Source organism: Vicugna pacos, chromosome 16 (genome assembly GCF_048564905.1).
Source record: "Vicugna pacos chromosome 16, VicPac4, whole genome shotgun sequence".
Classification (NCBI taxonomy): domain Eukaryota; kingdom Metazoa; phylum Chordata; class Mammalia; order Artiodactyla; family Camelidae; genus Vicugna; species Vicugna pacos.
This window is the reverse complement of record NC_133002.1, coordinates 44,963,574-44,982,727: the sequence shown is the minus strand read 5'-3', so window position 1 is coordinate 44,982,727 and position 19,154 is coordinate 44,963,574. Positions and strand designations below refer to the sequence as shown.

The following is a 19,154-nucleotide window of genomic DNA, read 5'->3' as shown; positions in this document are numbered from 1 at the left end:
TTTCTCCCTTTCAGGTCTGGCATCCCCCCTCCCTGGCCCCCACCAAAGTTCCCTAAGCATCAGAGACAACACATGGTCACTTATTTATTTTTGATACAAATGTACATGACACACATCTTGACAATCAGCCCACCCACCACCACACAGGTAGAGCCTGGCCCCTGGGACAGAGGTGGGATGGGGAGAGGAGCTGGTTGGCGCTGCCGTCTGCCTCTCAGCCTTCCCAGGCTGCAGACCAGGCTCCAGGGACCCAGATACCGCAGGTGCTGCTGGCCTCTCAGAGGTTACAGGGAGGGGGCTCTCAGTGAGTCGGGGACCCCGGGGAGCCAGCCCCAGGCTCCGGTGCTCAGTTCCCTGCCCCAGCCAGCACATTCCCCCTCCACAAGGGAGGAGCAGAGAGATGGTGCGAAGTGGTTTTTGCTTTTAAGTTCATAGAGAAAGGGTATGAGTGGGGGGGAGTGATGAGGGGAGGCAGCAGGCAGGACCCCGGTTACCCTGGCAGGATGGGGGAGGGGGGCTGACCCCCAACACTGGTCCCGCTGCTCTGGTCCCCTCACCCCTCACACAACTCCAGATGGGCCAGGCCTCCGGAACGGCACTGCCGCCCCGCACACTCACACGCAGGCACGCAGGGACACTCAGTTACCACAACGTTAAAATTAAGGGGTGGAAGAGAGGAGAGGAAAAAAAAAAGATTTTCCAGTGTTTGCTGCTGGGGGCCCCTGGAACACAGGTTGGGGCCTGTGCCCTAGGCTGGGGCCGTTTGGCATTAAAGGAGAGCAGCAGGGGGCTGGTGGCTACAGGGTGGGGACATCCACAGGTATTATGTACAGGGGGGGATGCCCCCACTCAAGCCCCCAGTAGGGCTGGACTGGCTCATGGGGGTGGGGTGCATGTAGGGGAACCACCCCACTTGGAGTGTCCCCACCCGACCCTTTGCTGAGGGTGCCCTGGAGGGCAAGGGGCTGGGAGTGATGCCTTGCATGCCCCTGCACACTAGAAGGGGAGGGGATGCTATGTACAGGGGGAGGTGCATGGAATGTGGGGGACAGAAGCTCCTGCCACCCCACCTCCCCATCCTTGGGGGCTCAAGGGGGACGGGCACCAGGGCGCCTGGCTGCCAGGGGAGAGTGGCAGCACTAAGGGCACTTGTGCCAGCGGCTCTGTTGGGGTGGGGATTAGTGTCTGGAGTGGCCCAGCTCCCATGGCCAGTGAGGTCCCAGGGTGCAGGTGAGGGTGCAGGGAGAGTGGTCACTGCTTCTTCTCTCGGGTGGTGATGGTGACCAGCTGCTTCGCAGCCTTGGCGATGTCATAGGCGCACTGGATCACCTGCTGAGTCAGCAGCTGGAAGTCCACAGGGGCGCCAGGCTCTGGGGGCACTGTCTTCCGGCATTCGCTCTGCAGCCGGTAGGCGCTGGCGTTGAGCAGCCGCAGAGAGCTGCGCACGGGCTCCAGGGCTGGCCTCTGGGGGAAGGGCAGAGGGAGCTGGGCCTTGGACTTAAAACCACGAGCCATGATCATGGCCCAGTGGGTCCACGTCTCCACCCAGGTAGCAGTCAGATTCTCCACCCCTGCCCACCCCAGGCACCCTTCCCTTAGTCCTGCTCCCATCTCTGGCCCCTATACCTTTGGGAAGAGAGAGGCCATCTCAGTCACAGCCAGGTGGATCTTCTCTGAACAGGGCACAAAGCTGTGGAGGGGAGAGGATGGCAGATTAGGAAGTGGGCTCTCAAGGAAGGTTCCCAGAGAGAATGGCACACTGGTCCCTTTCTCACCCTCTGCAACACCCCAGAAGCCCATATGAGCCTGTGGCCTCCGCCATACCTGTCATGCTTGAATTCCTGGGCAGCCCGCAATAACTCCTGAATGTTCTTGGTGACCTGCTCGGTCTTCAGGATGACATCCTCTGTGCTGGGAAGCCCTGGGTCAAGGTCTCCATCCAGGTTTTCCAACTCCGGGTGGAAGTCCTCCTCCTTGCCCAGCTCTAGAAACCTCTTCCCTTCCAGGCTAGGGTTAGAGAGAGCCATCAGGCCCTTGCCTACAACCTTAAAGGCACTCTGGGGCCACTCAGCCCCCTTCCCCTGGGTGCTCACCCCAGCAGCGGGTCCCCACTTTGCGTGTTTTCGTAGTCACTGTCAGCGCCGCTGCCGTGGCGGGAAAGCTTGCTCTAGAGGGTGCAGGGAACAGGAGGAAGGTGAGTGCACATTCATGGACCCACAAAGCCCCCCCCCATCACCTTCCCAAGCACACGTCTCAGTTCAGTCCAGCCCTTCATCCCCAGGGCTCAACTTTACCGTGTGGCGGCTTCCTTCCTGGGAGCATGACAGCAGTGGGGAGGAGGGAGTGAAGGGCACAGCTGAGGCCGACACCCCCTTCCGGATCTGAAACCCAGGCAGGGCTGGAGTCAGTCTCCTCCTCCCACCTTCTGGCTTCCCTGTGGTGAGGCTGGGACCATGTGTGTCTAGTCATCCCTGCGCCCACTGTCCATCACAGGGCCTGGCACCCACTGGGGCTCAGAACCTATTTGTGGGAATGGACCCACCTTCCCCAGGCCCTGCTTACCCGGTAAAGGCCAGCAGGGACGTGCACTGAATAGATGGCATCATCCTCCAGCTCCTGGGGAGGGCAGCACAGGGGGCATCACGGTGGGCCCTGTGGTGGTCCCAATGCCATTCCCCCACCCCCCCAAGACCAGTAGGCAGCTCACGGTGCTGTGGAAAGGCTGGAGCCGGGTGGCGAGCTCATCCCCAGGTGGGCCCCCAAAAGGCTTCAGGGCAGAGCCCGGTTCATACATGGAGAAGGCCTGGCGGTCCCTGCGGTGGGTGCTCCCGCCAGGCCCCATGGGCGTGTGCTCTGCCCGTTCGCTGGGGAGTGGGGGTGTGGGCACTGGCCCCGGTGGCTGCCGGATCTGCAAGTTCTCTGCCTGCAGTTTGTGGATCTGAGAGGTGCAGAGTGGAGTCAGAAACTTCGGAGAGTCCAAATAGCACCACCACCTCTAGGAAGGGGTGTGCCTCCCCAGCGTGGGGCACTGGGAGGTCCCCACCACCACTCCCACCCAGGCTGCAGCCCTCACCTCCCTCTGCAGCCTCCGGAGCTCATCACTCAAGCTGCTGTTGACCTTCATGAGCTGCTGCACCTTTGCCTCGGAGGTTGCCAGGGCCTTCTTCAGCTCTAGGTACTCCTGCAGCGTCACGGCCCCGTCGGACAGGTCTGAGGAGTCCATGCTCTGTAGAGGGAGACATGAGCCCATCAGCCCTCAGGGGCTGGGGATGAACGCCTTTAAAGGCCATTCTAGAGGCTGTGACCAGCCCCTTTGTCTCTGAGGCCCCAGGGTACAAGAGGATAGAGCAGGGCCTTGATAGAGGCCAGGGAGGGGCAGGGCTCAGACCCGAGCACGGTTGTTCCGGGTGGCACCGGCGCTGCGCAGGGGCTCCTGGTCAGTGTCCTCGTCCGAGGCCACACTGTCGTAGTCGTGCTGGTCGTCCAGGTCACTCTGGCTCCGTGCAGACAGCTCGAGGTTGTCTGAGGGCACAGGCCTGTCTCTCAGGGCTCAGCCATACAGCCACCCCCGGAAGGGAGCCATGAAAGACAATATCCTGGAACAGCACCCACCGCCCGCACCCCCATCCCCTCCCCTCCCACCTGTGGGGCTGCTCAGGCTCTTGCCCTGCTGTCTTCGCTTGGCCTCACTGAGAATGTCGATGATCAAGGTGGCAAACTCTCGGGCATTAAAGCGGGCCAACTTCTGTCGCCCCTGGGAGACAGAAAGGGCCAGGCTGGCATGAGGGGACCCTTACGGCTGACACACAGGGGTGGAGACAAAGCAGCAACGCCGCCCTCTAAGAGCTGACTTAACCACAGTTAGAGCAGCCCAGCCCAGCTCACCAGGCCAAAGGGTAAAGGATGACAAAGATTTGGGGTGCCTAGGAGAGCTCTCAGGAAGAGGCTGGAGCATCTCTCAGAGGCTGCTCACCAAGTGCTCAGAAGAACAGCCTCTTCCCCATTCCCGAAGCCCAGAGCCAGTGGGCCGGAGAGAGGCCTTGGCCAGGAATGGGGAAAAGCAGGCCATGCTGGCCCAGATAATAGCCAGCTAGGAAGGGCAGGGCAGGGCCCCCTGAGCTGGTGACCCCAGGAGGGGAGGAGATCTCCCAGGCCCCCCATCCAGTCCAGTCTCCTCACCTGATTCCGTGTGGCTGAGTATTCAGGGTTAACAGGCAGGAAGGGCACAGCACTGCGCTCCGTCACCAGGGTGCTGTGGTTTTGGGTCGCCAGCCACACTGTGGGGGAGGGGCAGAGAGCAGATCACCCACAGTGGCCAGGCCCACGGGGCGGAGGTGGGCAAGTGCAGAGCACAGCCTTCCTAGCTCCTCCCCATGCCCACCAAGTCCGCACTGGTGATCAGAACAGGGGTGGTCTTCAGACACGGGAAGCAAGGCTGGGTCAGGGCAAGGCTGGGCGAGGCCCGCTGGGGACTGACAAACAGAACAAGGCGACTCCCTCCAGCCAGGAGCTTGGGCTGGAATCTGGCTGTGGCCAGGAAGGAGGGACACAGTGGGCGGAGCAGGACTGGAGAGAGAGCCAAAGTGGGAGGCAGGCAGCCAGGGCAGAGAGGAGCCCCAGTCCAGAGGGTGGGGAGAGGAGCAGGCTGGCTGCCTCCAGCTCAGCACACACTGCCCCGCTGGGCTCACAGCCAGCCGGCAGGGGCTTATGTGCAAGCCTGCCGAGCAGACCAATCCCAGGCACCCCTTTGTCCTGGTAAAAGGACCCAAGAGCCACACCAGGTCCCAGACCCTCCCCTGTAGGCAGGTGCTCTGTCCCATCCACCCAAGGCTTGGATGACCTCCTGGCTCACCAGCATCATTTTCTCTTCGATCCACCTCGTCATACACATCCATGGCAAGTTCCTCAAAAAGCCGGTTGCTGAGCTGGAGGCAGAAAAGGGGATCCAGGCTTTGTCTCATCAACTGGCCCCCAATGCCGACCAGGCCAGCTCACTGGGATGTCACAAAGGGTGGGAAACAACTTGTGTGTCCTTTGTGTCGCCCAGCCTCCCCCCAGTCTCAGAACTGGAAACTGGGGTAGGGGTCTGTCTGCCAAGCTCCAAGGAGGGAGAGGACAGAGGGACACCATAGCTAGCATCAAAGACAAAGGGTGGGGAAGTGAAGGACACATGACTGGGGAGCCTAAAGTAAGGGGCAGGTCAAAGACTTGGAAAAGGGCAAGAAGTCAGAGGAAGGGAGTGCAATCCCAGGGGTCGGGGGGTCAGAGATGGGGGCAGCTCCAAGCATCAGGGGTCTAACTGAGCAGACTCACCGCCTGCAGCTTCTTCTTGGCAGCTTTGGCCAACTCTGACAGGTCCAGGCTGTGGAAGGAGGAGAATGGGAATAGGGTAGAGGGGAGAGGCCAGACATGAGAGGCAGCCAGGCTCTCAAACCCTGTTGTGACCTCCCAAACATGCAGGGATCCCAGGGAGACGACACCCCAGATGCCGCAAACCAGGTGCCTCCCTGCCCCACCCAACCTCCAGAGCCTACTCCCACGCAGGCACCATATACCTCTGAGACATGCACTTTTGCCGAGATCTAAGTCCAGAGGAAGGCAGCAGAGGGAAGAACAGGACAGAGGCAGCAATTACCCAGGAGCAGGGCAGCACACGCCTTCCCACGTCAAGCTCAGACCCATCTCCGTGCACACACCAGACCCAAGGTGTACAAAGCCAAACTTGTCTTCGCCACAACCTGCTCCTTGGCCAGCTTGCCCCTTCTCTCAGTGACCTACTCACCCAGGACCAGGGTCAGCTCCTGGGAGACACCTGCAACCTCCCTTACCCTCAAGCCTAAGCAAACCTTTTCCCAGGTTCTGCCATCATTTCCTCCTGCCTGGGCTTTTGCAACAGTTTCTTCATCCATCTTCCCACTTCCAGTGTTGCCCCTATGATCCTTTTTCTACCCGGAAACCAGGGTGATATTTTTGACACATTGGCTACAATACTCCTGGCCTTAAAAACTCTTCAGTAACAGGTTATGTATGGCATTACTTAAATCACACTTCAATAAAAAGCTCACTTTAAAGATATGCTACATACTTTGCATGCATTATCTTTTAAAATCCTCTAAACAGCGTGGAAAGACAGGTACAGTCACCCTTATTTCCAGGAGAGGTGACTAAGGCTCAGGTTAAGGAGCCTGCCTGAAGTTACACAGCCAGTAAGTGGCAGAGGCGATTCCACTTATGCTTGGAACGTCTCTGCTCTCAGGATGGTCACAGCTCTTGTTGGGGCCCTCAGGATTGGCCACTGTCTCACTTCCAGTCTTGCTCCTGGGATTCCCTGCCTCTCAGATGCTCCAGGAACACGCCCTGCCTGCAGTTCCTGGTGCAGCATTTCTGACATCTGGCTGCATTGCCCACACTGGACTACAGTGGACTAGGGTGCCTCCCCCTCTAGACTGTGACTTCCTTAAGGGCAAAAGTCACGAGTGAGTTCCCTCTGTGTCCCAATGCCAGGAACAGCTGGCACTGGGGAGATGCCTGGTTAACATTTCATTGAGAACATGCCCGTATGTGTTTACCACACACACACCCCTGGACACACACCAGGAAGAGTAAGACTAGAGAAGCAAGAGGCAGTCTTAGAGTCTCAGAGCAGAGAAGGTCTAGGGTTTCAGGGACCGAGGTGCCCAGGCCTGACCATTCCCACTTGTCCACACTGGCCTTTGGAGAAGGAGTGAGCCTCCTCTCTCCAGATCCAGGCCAGCAGGCACAGCTTGGCTGTCACAGGCAGCCACCAGGTGGAGCCAGCATCCATCGTGTGAGCTCGGTGAGCATCCCCCACAGCCTGGGCGCCCGGGGGACTCCCAGATAAAAGGCAGAAACACCTCAATTGAGCCCATGCTCTGTCTCCAAGCCCCTGCGCAATTTCTGAGCACATCACAGAGGCCTGGCCAGAGTCCCAAAGTTAGTCAACTCTCTGGGGCCGAGAACCTTCTTACTGAAAAGCAAAGGTTTGTCTAAAGATTTTACACTGGGATCACTGTCACTGGGAACAGAACCCAGGAATCCACTGCTCATAAGGGGGTTGTTCCTTGTACTCAGGCCCTGTCTACTTCAAAGCCATGGGAGTTAGGCTGTGTCAGCCACGTGCTGAGCCAACATTTCTTACCTGCTTTAGGGCCCAGCTCTAGGGAGTAAGGGCTGGGCTGTGATATGCTTAAGCTTCCAGCCCCTTAAGGGGGCTGGAGGTGGGGTCCTAGGCCCCTAAAGCCTGGAGAAAAGAGGGGTGGGGGCTCTGGGGGTCGGGCACCCACATGGCATCCAGCAGCCTCTGGGAAGGGGTATCAGGTGGGTACTCACCTGTCAGCCATCTGTGGGATGATGTAATGCCCATTCTTGTGATCTGACCAAAAATAAAAATGCCAAGTCACTGGTGCTGGGTGGCCTTAGCAGCTGGGAGCCCACCTCATTGCCCAGAGCAGGGCTTGTTACCCAGAAGTGTCAGAGGAAGGGGAGGAGGGCAGGACACCCCCAAGAGCCCTGGGAGCTGGCTGCAAGTTATGCCCACCCCACCCCCTACCCCAACATGCTGCAGCCCAGAGCCTGCAGCAATTTCACAGGAGCCAGTTGCCTAGCAACACTGTTCCCCAGCCAGCTTTGTCACCATGGCACCTGCTGCTGGGGTGTGTCTGGGTCCCACCTGCCTGGCCCAGGCAGGCCGGCCCCACACTCTGCTCACCCGGCTTGCGTCCACAGAGATAGAAGGCTAACCGGTCAGTGAGCTCATACTGGCACTCGACTAGCCTTTCCGCCAGCTCATGGTGCCCCGCCTGCCTGTGGGGAGGGGGCACGGCTCAGCCAGGAAGCCACAACCCACTCCCCACTCCCACCCAAGCCTCACCTTTCAACCAACCCTCACCTGGCATAGTCAATGGGTGTGCGGCCATTAACATCAGGGGAGCCAGGGTCAGCCCCATACACGACGAGAAGTTCAGCCTGCAGCGTCTGCCCTGCCTTGGCAGCCACGTGCAGAGGTGTGGTGCCCTTCTCTGGGTGGAAGAAGTTGGCCTGGGCACCCAGGGACAGCAGGCGCAGACATGTCTCCAAGTTGCCTGTCCGCACACTTGAGTGCAGTTGCTGCGAGGAGCAGAGTTTACAACAAATGTGTGTGTGTGGGGTGCTCCCCACTCCCAGTGGCACCTAGTCCAGGCCACTCCTGGGACTCCTACCAGCTCCAAGTTGGGTTGTCAGGGAGTTCATGCCAATTAACCATAGCTGCAGTCAGGCACCACCCAGCACAGGCAGAGTGCTCTGCTTAGAATAGATACTATCTATGAAGTAGATGCTATTTCTCTCCTATGTTCTAGATGAGGAAACTGAGGCTCTGAGAGGCTCAGAAACTGCCCAGAGTTTTCCAGCTTTCAAGTGGCAGCTGGGGGATTTTCACCTTGCGTGTCCACATGGGAGCTGAGGGGCCTTGATCACGTGTGGCCTGACCATGCAATATTGTTCCTCCACCGTGCCCACTGTTCCCCCCTGACCTATCTCCCTTGGGGGCCTGAGGTCAGTGGTGATGGTGTAGTGTGCGAGAAGAGGAGAAGCCCACCCCTCTCACTACGGGGCCCCACAAACCTTGCTGAGGTCTTTAGCGGTGACTCCATCATCATCCCGGCAAGGCAGCTTGTGCACAAAAGCCAGCATCTGGTACTTGGCCCTGATGAACTCTGACTTGATGGGGCTGCGTAGAGCACACAGGAGGAAATGGGGAGCAGAGCAGGAGAGGCCAGGCCTCTGGCCCCCTCCCGGGCCCAGGTCCTCAGCCACACAACCCCAGCCACCACCCCTCGAGCCCGACTCACTGGACTTTGTCTTGAGGGTTGGCTTTGCGCCGGCCGCTCTGCACCTGTGCAGGGTCCAGCAGGGAATGCTCCCAGATGGAGTTGGCCCCATTGCTGGCGAGCGTGTGCACCATCTGTGGGAAAGAGGTGCCAAGTGAGCGTGCCTGCTGAGCACAGGGGGACACCTCCGAGGGCCGGGCTGGACACAGTACCAGTGGGCCTGCTGTATGCCTGATGCCGTCGCCTCCATCCAGGCAGGCCACCTAAGGGTGTGGGTCCTGTTTAGCACTTTGCATGACATGGTGAGCATGCCAAGGCTCAGAGAAGTTAAGTGATTCACTCAATGCCACATGGCCAAGCTAGCAGGTGGCAGAGCTGGGGTGAGAGCCCAGGTGTGTATGACCCCAGTCCTGGAAGCCTCCTCTCTGTGTAGGCAGGCAGGTGGAAAGAGACAGGGTCAGGCTCTGCCCCAGGTGGGTGCTGCCCCCTGGAAGCTGCAGGATCCAGACAGCTGTGTATGAGGGTACTGGGAAAAAGCACCCCGACTCCGTACACTCTGTGGGGAAGGAAGAACCGCCCAGCCCAGCCCATACCTGCAGCAGGGTGGGGGGCCAGGCGCTGTGGCGGAGGTGCTTGACGATGGAGATATGGCGTCCCAGGCTCCGGTGCACACTGCAGCACTCGTCGCACACCAGCACACCCCTGCTGATGGAGGCCCAGCCGGGGTCTGCCGGGGTTAGGGTGAGACAATGGTGAGGCCTCCTGAGCACCTGCCCTGACCTGCACTATGTTTAGTACTCCACGCACATTCTCTCACTCAGCTGCTCAAGGCTCAGGGAGCTGGCCCATCGATGAGGAAGCTGAGCTCCGGTGGTGGCAGGGACTCCCCAAAGGCTTGCAGCCAGTGGCCAACTGATAGAGTCAAGCCCTTTCCTACAAGAGTCTCTGCCCCTCTAGGGAGGTGTGGTCCCCAGGGCCTACTCGGTGGGAACAGCTTCCCGTCTTGCAGCCACCGCTACCAGTCCCACAGCTTCTCCCCGGGGAACAAGCCTGCCACCCTAGCCCTTCCCCAGGGAGTGGGAGTCCCCTAGGGGATGCACCCGCGATGCCGCCTGCTACACATCCCTAGGCGCTCCTCCTGTGTCTGGGTCAGTGCCACATCTCTCCTGTAACCAGGCTTTTTGGAACTTCTGGTCCACCTGCCTGACCCATCGCGCCCCTCCAGGGGCTCCTGCCTCTGCCCTCATGCTGGCAGGCAAGAGGCCTTTTCATGATCAAGCCTCCTGCCACCATCACTGATGGAGTGAGCTGGAGCTCCTCTTAAGGAGGATGGAGAAAGCACAGGAACTAACACTGACTGAGTACCCACTGTGTACCAGCTGGATGCCTCAAGTATAGAGCCGATTGCAACTGTCAGGCAAGGTGGGAGATGCTACTCTGCCTTAACAATGAGGAAACAGTGGCTCAGAGAAGTTACGGTGCTTCCTCAAAGTCACATTGCTAATGAGTGGCATTGCTAGGATGTGAACCCAGGCACTTAAGATGCTGGAGATCATGCCTTGTCCACACCTGCTGCTGTTGCAGCTCCAAAGGGGGCACCCCCAAGTGGGTGAGGGCCCTGGAAGCCACTCTCCACTCCTTGGGGAAAAGTGAGCTTTGGAAGCAAGAAGGGGTGCCAGAGTAGGAGGGGAGCTTCTAGGGTCCTTCTCAAGGGCAGGGGAGATGCTACCCATCCCAGGCCCCTTGGAAGAGAGGGAGGAGACAGCTGCACACAGCTCAGGCTGCGGAAAGGTCACGGGGGAGAAAGCAGCCATTGTGTGTCGCTGGAGTGTGGGGGCAGGGAGCCTCTCTCCCAGGACACTGCTCTGCCCAGGCTCCCGCCCCATCTCAGGAAGCCCTGTCCTGGGGTGAGGGGGGAGTGGGCTGGCTCTCTGCCTTGCTCCATAATGCTCAAGGAGTCCAGAAGTACCCCCCCCAGGGAGGGACAGGCTTAGGATAATGAGAGCCCCTCCAACCATAAGGCATTTCCGAGACCCTTCCCCGCAAGGACTTCCATCAAAGTTCCCCAGAGATTCATGAAGAGATTGAGTCAGGACACGGCTTCAACGCTGCCCAAGTCAAATGTCTCCTCCAATGGTGTGGAAACAGGAAGTGAAATGGGGGCTCAGCTCTTAAGGTCTGGGCTTCTTTAGGGATCCCCCAAAACAGGGCAACAGAGGGATGTACATGGTACCCCCCATACACCTTTCTGGGGGTGATTCTAGGGGCCCGTGAGGAAGGGACCCACCACCTGTGCCAAGAGAGGGAGCCCTAGAGCAAACTTTAGTGCTGACTTTCCCCAGACGGTAAGGCACCCCAGGCATGGAAAACTCACTCCCCCCACTCCCAAACACCACTGGGTCAGGGGTCTGCCTGTCAGCCACCTCCTGGCAGCCCAGGCAGGAAGCTGGAAATGACGCGGCCTAAATTCCTCTTGTTGAAATGGTGGGGTTTCCTGTCAGTAGGGAGCCGCCCAGGCCAGGATCACAAATGGGCCGCCCTGAGGCCTCCACCCCAGGCCTGTGGCTCTAACGAAGCCAGGCCTGGGAAGACAGATCTGGCCAGACATCCAGGGCCAGACCAGACACAATAAGTCCCTGAAGGTGGCAGTGACCAAAAGACCAGGATCTGGGGAGTGTAGTCAAAGGTTCTGCTCGGCACTCTCCCAGCTTGGAAGAGGGGTCCTCCCTCTCTTCCACAGCGACCTGAAATAGGAAGGATGGGCAGGGAACATTGTCCTGGTCTGGGGCACACTGGTGCCAGCTCAGTTCTGGATGACACAGGTGGGAAGCCCACCCTAACCTATAGGCTCTCTATGCCCAAGGGGCCTGGGCCTACCCAAGCAGGAGCCCCAGGTCCCATGTAGGTCAGTTCCTACACAGAAGGGCCAGGAAGGGTTTCTGAAAGTCAAATGGCTATTGTGGTTTGAGGTTAAGGGACCCTTGCCCCCAAGAGGCTCCTTGGACCAAACTCAGGGCAGAAGGGACAGGGAACATAAGGGTTAGGGGATATGGTCACCTCCTCAGTCTCCTGCCAACCCACCCCCAGGCTTCTGCCTCAGTCAGGGTAGGGGATCTGGTATGTGTGGGCAAGTGGCAGGAGGGGTCCTTGGGATAATGTTAACCAGTGCCAGCACCATGGAGGCCTATATGAACGTGAATTCATGTCACCACCCAAAGCCACTAGTGGCCTCTAGGGCCAGCAGCCAGCAGCCAGCAGCCAGCCTCTTCTGACCTAGGGACAAGATCCTCACTGGACAAGAGAGGCCCACCCTCTTGAAAGGAGGTAAGAGTAACCCACGGGGATAGGGGTCAGATTGGCGGCTGTTGTTGGTGGGGGCGTTGGCTAAGAGGGGACACAATAAAGCCCTCAAGAGTGATGGAAACGCTCTACCTCTTGAGCAGAGTGGTGGTTACACAGGTGTATGTATGCACACAGGTGAGAGCTCATCAGGCTGAACAGTGGGTAGAGGCACTTTGCTGCAAGTTATACCTCAGTGAGAGAAGAAGAAAGCCCACCGTTCACCCCACCTCACAATCTACATTATGCAGAAACAAATGAGCCTGCAGGTTCCTAAATGTCCCTAGCTGATGGCCAGCCTTGCTCACTCAGGGTTCCTGCAGGATGGGCATCACTCCTGTGCCTGGGGCTGCCAAAGTGGGAAGGCTGAGAAGGAGGCACACGGTGTGAGGAGAAGACCCCTGAGAGCTGGGCCAGGACTGTGTGATGGGGTGAATGGAGGGGCAGGAAGGAGGAAACACACATTCTCCAGGGTTCCCTGACCCCTGCGCCTCTCCTGGATTCCCAAGGCAGGCAGGGACACAGATGGTGTCTGACGAGATGGTACCAGTTGCCAGAGCAGCCATGTCATGTCCATCTGCCTCACAATGTACTCACACTTGTCCCCTGTGTGCCAAGGTCTGGGAGCAGAGGGAGGACAGGGCCTTTGAAGTCAGACTGCATCTCACCTCTTGCCTCTCACCTCCTGCCTCTCACCTCCATGAGCTCACAAATTAACCAGCCACAAAGAGGCCACAACCCCACTCCTAGGGCTGGGAATACAGGGCTCCTATCACAGTGAGGAGGATACACTAAGAAGGTTGCTCTGGGCCTGGGCTCCAGACTGCTGGTTTCCCTCAAGCCTCTTACCTGGGTTGCTACAGATCCTAGACTGAGAATGCCATTCCATGCCTCATAGAGCAGGTGTACGGGGTAGCCCAAAGTAGCCAGCTGGGGTCCTGATAAATAGCCATACACACTTGGCGGGGGTGCCTGCTATGTGCCAGACACCATGCTAGGTGCTGGGGCGTGGTGCAGAGTTAGACTTTGTCAACACCCTACCCACCTCACCTTCTCACCACCTGCCTCTTCCCAACCCATATTCTGGATCAGGGGGAAGGAGGTACCTGGGGCACAAATGTCTCTGTGGGATGAGGACTGGGGATAGGGGCTACGCAGCTCACACATCAGATACATAGCATTCCTCCCCATGCCCACTGGGCATCTGGAGGCTTCAGCCGAACAGTCAGATGCAATAGAGAAAGGCCAACTGCCTTGCTAATTCTGCCCCAAGTCCCCCTGGCACAGAATCAGGACCACAGACTTCCAGATGGGACGGTCCTCAAAAACCATTTCTACTCCAACTTCTTTGCGTCAGGGTTGAGGAAACTGGGACCCAGAGTGAGGAAAGTCTTATCATGAGTCACAGACTAAGCTAGAAACAAAGGCAACACTTAAAATCCCCTGATAAAGTGTCTGCTAAGCACCCCCTCCCATCCCGACTTGCCCTCCCTCCACTGCTACGCCCACCCAGCAAAGGTGCAGAACAGCCTGGAGCAGACATATAGAAGGCAAGTTTTCCTCTTAGTCCTTCCATCCCCAGACCTGCCTATGGTTGGGGGAAGGAGATAACTAGTTTCTAACTAATCAGTGGTGGGACACGTATCACCTCCACCTGCCGAGGTAGCTTCTTTAGGGCCCTCTAGACCATGACATGCCCTGAAAGGAGGCCTCAGGGTCATAACCACTCAGACCTCCATGCCTCTGCCAGGCACCCAGAGTTCCCACACACTCTAGCTCAGAGCTACTGGAACCACTAGATTATCTGTGGGTCTCACCTGTTGGGGGCCTGGACCTGTCCAAAGGGTGGCTGGAAGTTATGGGTCCACAAAACACCACCCTACACTCTCACTTAATTGTGCCTACAGTCCCCCGGGAGTTCACGGACCCCTTGAGCCCTCCCAAAGGTCTCCCAGAGAGAGAGTTCCTTTCCTAAAGACAGGAGGGACAAGGGCCAGGGCTTCCTTCCCCAGGCCAGTTGTTAAGCCCCATCACTGGCAGTGTCCTCCCACATCAGAAGGGAGCAGCCTCTCCAGGTCACTGCTCCTCACTTCCTTAGCAAGTCAGGGGGGTTTCACATCAGCCTGGACCTGACTCTGCTGGGAAGGAGAAGGGAAACACCATGGTAAATTCAGCCAGGAGGCAGGCCAGGAAGCCAGGTGGATCCTGGGAATCTAGGCCCCCCTCAGCACTGCTCTCTACCCATTTCTGGCCAGACTGGACTAGAAGACAAGGAGGGGTCTGGGCCCAAGCTGAGGCATGCCAAGCCCACCTTCCCAAGCAGGCCATACTGGGACACAGGAAAAGCTGAGTCTAGTTTTTCCCAGTCACCAGGCCGAGGGATGCCTCAGGGGAAGATGCCCAGGCTCATACTAGCCCTTAATACCAGGCCCTGCCAGGAGCCCTAGCTTTGGGAACAAGGTGCAGGGAATCCTAGGAGTAGCCACCCCCTCATCTGCTCCTGAGGAAACAGTATCCAGGTCCCCGGGCCCATCTGCCCAGTTCTCTGCCCCCTGCCCTCCGCCACCCCAGCGGGCGGGCAGACCATGCAAGCAGCAGGTGCAAGACGCGGGGGTGGCACTGAGATGACACAAAACCACTCTCGCCCCCACCTCCTAAACCGGGCCGGCCTCCGCCACAGCCCTCCTGCCACCCCAGGCTGGCGCTTCCGTTTGGATACTGAGATGGAGGGGGGAGGCAGAGAGCTGCCCGCCTCCCTCAGACTGAGGGGTGGGAGGCGGCGCCGGGAACGTCCTTCCTCGCTCGTCCACGGACGCGAGGAAACGAGGGCCCCTCAGACGGCCCTCCCGCCAAGGACGCGACTCCGCAGTGGTCCGGGCGGGGGCCGAGGCCGGAGGCCGCAGCCCCCAGCCCCGCCCCGCCCTCCGGCCCCGCACGGCGCTCCCGCCAGGCCCCGGCGCCCGCCCGGCGGTGCCTCCGTGCATGGTCCCGCCCCCGGTCCGGCCCCGCTTACCCGGGGCGCTGCAGTCCGCACACACCTCCGCTCGCGGCCCCTTCCGGGACATCCTCAGCGGCGACGCGGCCGCAGCCCTCTGGGCCAGCGTGGGGGGCGCGGGCGGCGGGCTCGGGCGGCGGCGGCCCCTGCTGCCCGGCCCGGCTCCGGCAAGGCCCCGGCTAGGCTCCGCGCGCCCGGCCAACCGTCCGCCCTCGGGGCTGGCCCGGAACCCGCCGTGCCCGCCCGCCCGCTCGCCCTCGGGCGCCCTCCGCCCCGCGCCGCCCCGCCGCCGCTCGCCGCTCGCTCTCTCCGCCCCCTGCGCGGCTCCGGGCCGCTCCTGCAGGAAGCGACGCAGGCCCGGCCCACCGGGGGAGGGGCAGCCTACACACCCGCCCCGCCGCCGGGCCCTGCCGGCCGCACCTCCCGGAGAAAGGAAGCCGGGAGCGCGGGGGAGAGGGGGCGGGGGTGCTTAAAGGGGCCACGGCCATCGCCAGGCCTTACCAGACATCGCCGCCAACGGCCCTTGCCTCGGCCCCGGCGCACCCCTGGCCCCGAGACGGTTTGAGTTAACCTCACAGCTCCATCCCCTCCTCTTTCGAGAGAAGGGTGACCCAGAGATCTCTCGGGCTCAGGGACAGTGACCCCTGGAGATCAGAGAAGAGAGTAAGGAGCTGGAGGCCCAGGCCCCCCTCCTCATTGAGGGGCTGTGGTTCAGGGGTACCCGCCCGTCCCCGTGTGGGTGAGATGTGCGTCCTGGTCCCCTGTGTGTCCACATCTGTGTGTCCAGGTGTGTGTTTGGTCACACTCTTGCTGACTACGCACACCGCCAACAATATGGACGCCCAGTGCCAAAGAGGTCATGCAGTGTATCCCCCTGCCTCCTGGCTAAATATACATCGATCCCTCCTCCATGCTTTCATTCAGAGAGGAAAGAATTTTGGGAGTTTTTGAAGACCTCCTGAGGAGTGACCACTGTGCCTGGGTGCAGTAATATCCACTTGGCATCGGTCTTGTATGCATCAACGGTGTTTCTGAGCCACCAGAGGGGTGTGTGTGTTCAGGGCATGTGGATATAACATACACGGACCGGTTCTGTCGTGGCCTTTCTTCCTGGACTTCACGTGGAGACTGGTTGGAAGTGGAGGGGGGACAGGGAGAGGAGGGGCAAGCCGCACGTGGGTGCACCCCTGCACTGAGCATGCTCCCCCATACACGTGTGCCCCGCGTGCACCCAACCCCCATCCCTGCAGCAGCAAAAGGCCAGAGCGCTCTGCTCTGGGGAGAGGGTGGGAGTGCTTAGGACCAGGCAGGGGTGGGGGGGTGGGGGGGCAGCTCAGTGGTGACACGATTAAGGGAGGTTTCCCCAGATTAGGGGAGGACTCCCCAGCAGCAGGAAGTCCTGCTCAGTAACCAGGGGAGAGAGGAGGGGAGTCCTTGGACAGGGGTGCTGGAATTGGTTGATTTTGTCCCAGCGGTGCCAGAGAAGCAGTGACTTGTGGGTGGGCAGGCTGCTTCCCTAGGGGGAGACAAGTAATGCTCATGAGTCACACCACCCGAAATACATGCAAAGCTGCCTCCATCGCCTTTCGCTGCACCCTAGATTGACAAGTTTGTTTGAAATCGCGATCCACGGGATATATTTATAATCGCACCTTTAAAAAAAATCTTACAGGCCTCCCCTCCCCCCATAGCCAGCCGCTCAGCTGGCAGGGCCTCTAAGAGCAAAGACACCTCGCAGGGAACAGAGGGGTGGGGGTAACCACCTGCCGCCCCGTGCTGCACCCCCACCGAGGAGTCAGACCGGGGATTTGGTGGCCCCATCACTGGCAATGGGAGGAGCGGCTTGTCTGCCCTTACCGGGCGCACAGACCAAGAACGGTGGCCGCGCGTTCACCCCCAATCGACCCCCAGCTATGGAATTTCATTTATTAAATGTCGAGGCGGGTGCTGGCAGCCCCATCGCTTGGCTGTCTTTGTTTCTCTGCTGTGTGGGCGCGTCTCGAGCACGTGGCAGCTGGAGCGCGCAGGCCGGAGAAAAAGCGACCTGGGTTTAGAGTCCAGGGCCGTCTGGCAAAAAGAGAAGCTCCGGCTGCCCAGGGTATAGGCCCCCCGTTCCAGGAGGACCTCCCCGCCTCCTAGAGCCTTTTCTGGGGAATAAGGATGAGTCACCCTGTCCACCCCCACCCCCCGCATCCCACTAGCCCCATCTCCTGGTTGGCCCAGGGACTACCTGGGAGTGGCCCAAGCACGGATCCATTCTCCAAACTTTGTTCCCGAAGCCCCTAGCCCCGCCACGGAGATCAGAGTTTCTGGGTCTGGGGCTAGAGATAAAGGGTTTCGGAATTTCCTTTTGGAGACCTCGCCACCTCAGGAAGCAGGACAGTTAAAAAGAAATCACAACAAGGTTCTAAAAACAATTTAATGAAAAATGTACAGGCATTCTCCCGGCCACTCCTAGCCGTCCTTCCCCCGCTCCGGCCCCCTCCCCAACTTCGGCTGCAGCCACGACACTCTACTGACCCCTCGTGGCAGAGGTGGGCAGCGGTCCCCGACCCTGGAGACGCCAACTAGCTCCTCCCAGCCTGGAGAAAGGGGCGAGGCAGTCTACTCCTCCCTCAGCCTTTCCCGCCCGGGCCTGGCACCATTGGGTGTGGAGGAGGAAGGAAAGAAGACCACACAAAGAAACCTGAGAGAGGCGCGGAGAGTTTGCAAGCTTTTGCTAGCACCTCCCACACAAACGCTTCTTGGATTGTAGGGCTGGTATGGAATCCCTTGTTCCTGTCTTGTTCTAAGGTGGGCTCAAGAAGGCACTGTGCCTGGTCCTACCACCTGTCCCAGTCCTCCTGGATAGGGGAGGGATGCACCATTTCCAGGGCAGTCATTATCTTTAGCTTACCCCAGGAAGTAGTATTTATAGTCACATTTTGGAGGTGAGTGGTCTGAGAAACCAGAAAATTTAAGCAATTTGCTTAAGGTCAGGCAGTTGGTGAGGAGGAATTTGACCTGCTGCCTCCAGGGACTGGGTCAAGCCTCTAGGTCCTAACAGCCGTTGCAATAGCCAGCCCCAGAGGCCAATTCCACTCTTACCACAGCGTCAGCTGGAACCCTTCTGGAAAGACCTCCCTGCCCTGGGGTTATTCAGGAAGGAGAGTCTCTGGAATCAGTCACTCCCTCTCCTGAAGGGACCACATGGGGTGGAGGTGGGGAGCTGCCACCTGCTGCTTTTTCTGCCCAGCCCCTCTCTGGTCCTTGCAGAGGACAGCGTCTGGGGGGAGGGGGCTGTCCTCTGCCTTAATGGACATTCCCCTTCTAATGTCAACTGTGGAAGATAAAGCTTAATTTTATAAGAGGGCAAGGAAGACTCCTACGTAGTATTTCAGGTGCCAGATTCCTGGTTGCTCCAATGACCCTTGGCACTAAAGTCCTGCACCTTTCCCAGGATCTTTCCATCAGTTACTCTTTTCTTGTGATCTGGATCCCTGCCCACGTTCCGCTGGGACCTAAACTCAATCCTGAAGGCCACACCTTCCCGTGCCCCCTAATGCTTGAGCAAGGCCTGTAGCCCCCTCCTTCCCCAGCAAAAGGCAAAATGCCAGCGGGAGGGGGTGCGCCCTAATCCACCTGGCCTCAGGACACTGCCTCCGTTCTGGCCAGGCTTGACTCTTTCCCTACCCTCTCGATGGATCGGGGGACAGTGCGGGACCCTCTCCGTCCTCTCGCCACCCCCAGTTCCACGAGGCAGACTACAAGCCCCATGATGCCGCGGGGCCGATTTATAACCAGCTCTGCCCGGGCACCCGCGTCCCCCTCCCCTCTCCCCCGCATCCCCGCATCCCTCGCCGGCCGCTCGTGTTGAGGGCCGGGCTATGCAGTTGCGGGGCGCCAGGGGCTGTGGGCGCGCGTCCCTGCGGCGGCGGCGGCGTCCCCGGGGCCCGCGCCCCGTGCGCCCCCGCGCCCGCTGCGGGCGCCTGCTCCCTCCGCCGAACGGCGCC

At 59.6% G+C, this 19,154-nt stretch overlaps 1 protein-coding gene across 4 annotated transcripts; it reads right to left on the bottom strand.

Moving 5' to 3' along the window:
- Positions 1 to 71: 71 nt before the first annotated feature.
- Positions 72 to 15,502, bottom strand: GIT1 (GIT ArfGAP 1). 4 transcript variants are annotated; one of them, XM_072939132.1, is made up of 21 exons: positions 15,181 to 15,502; positions 9,422 to 9,555; positions 8,850 to 8,962; positions 8,623 to 8,728; positions 7,910 to 8,127; positions 7,730 to 7,824; positions 7,351 to 7,393; positions 5,556 to 5,582; positions 5,314 to 5,362; positions 4,853 to 4,925; positions 4,180 to 4,277; positions 3,643 to 3,754; positions 3,389 to 3,522; positions 3,074 to 3,226; positions 2,708 to 2,938; positions 2,563 to 2,616; positions 2,295 to 2,381; positions 2,094 to 2,167; positions 1,825 to 2,007; positions 1,627 to 1,690; positions 72 to 1,464 (listed from the first exon to the last, which is right to left on the bottom strand). In XM_072939132.1, exons 1-21 carry the CDS (start codon positions 15,230 to 15,232, stop codon positions 1,252 to 1,254), a joined length of 2,313 nt encoding a protein of 770 aa, XP_072795233.1. In that variant the 5' UTR covers positions 15,233 to 15,502; the 3' UTR covers positions 72 to 1,251. The 4 variants fall into 4 exon arrangements, with proteins under 4 accessions (XP_072795233.1, XP_072795232.1, XP_072795234.1 ...); XM_072939131.1 differs by lacking the exon at positions 5,556 to 5,582 and having other exon boundaries at positions 15,181 to 15,501; XM_072939133.1 differs by lacking the exon at positions 7,730 to 7,824 and having other exon boundaries at positions 15,181 to 15,242.
- Positions 15,503 to 19,154: the final 3,652 nt, after the last annotated feature.

Coding starts and splice junctions, on each gene's coding strand:
- GIT1 (XM_072939132.1), bottom strand. CDS start 15,232: ATGTCCCGGAAGGGGCCGCGAGCGGAGGTGTGTGCGGACTGCAGCGCC. Junction 4,926..5,313: donor CCAAGAAGAAGCTGCAGGCG/GTGAGTCTGCTC, acceptor TTCTGCCTCCAG/CTCAGCAACCGGCTTTTTGA. Junction 2,382..2,562: donor TCCCTGCTGGCCTTTACCGG/GTAAGCAGGGCC, acceptor CCTGGGTTTCAG/ATCCGGAAGGGGGTGTCGGC.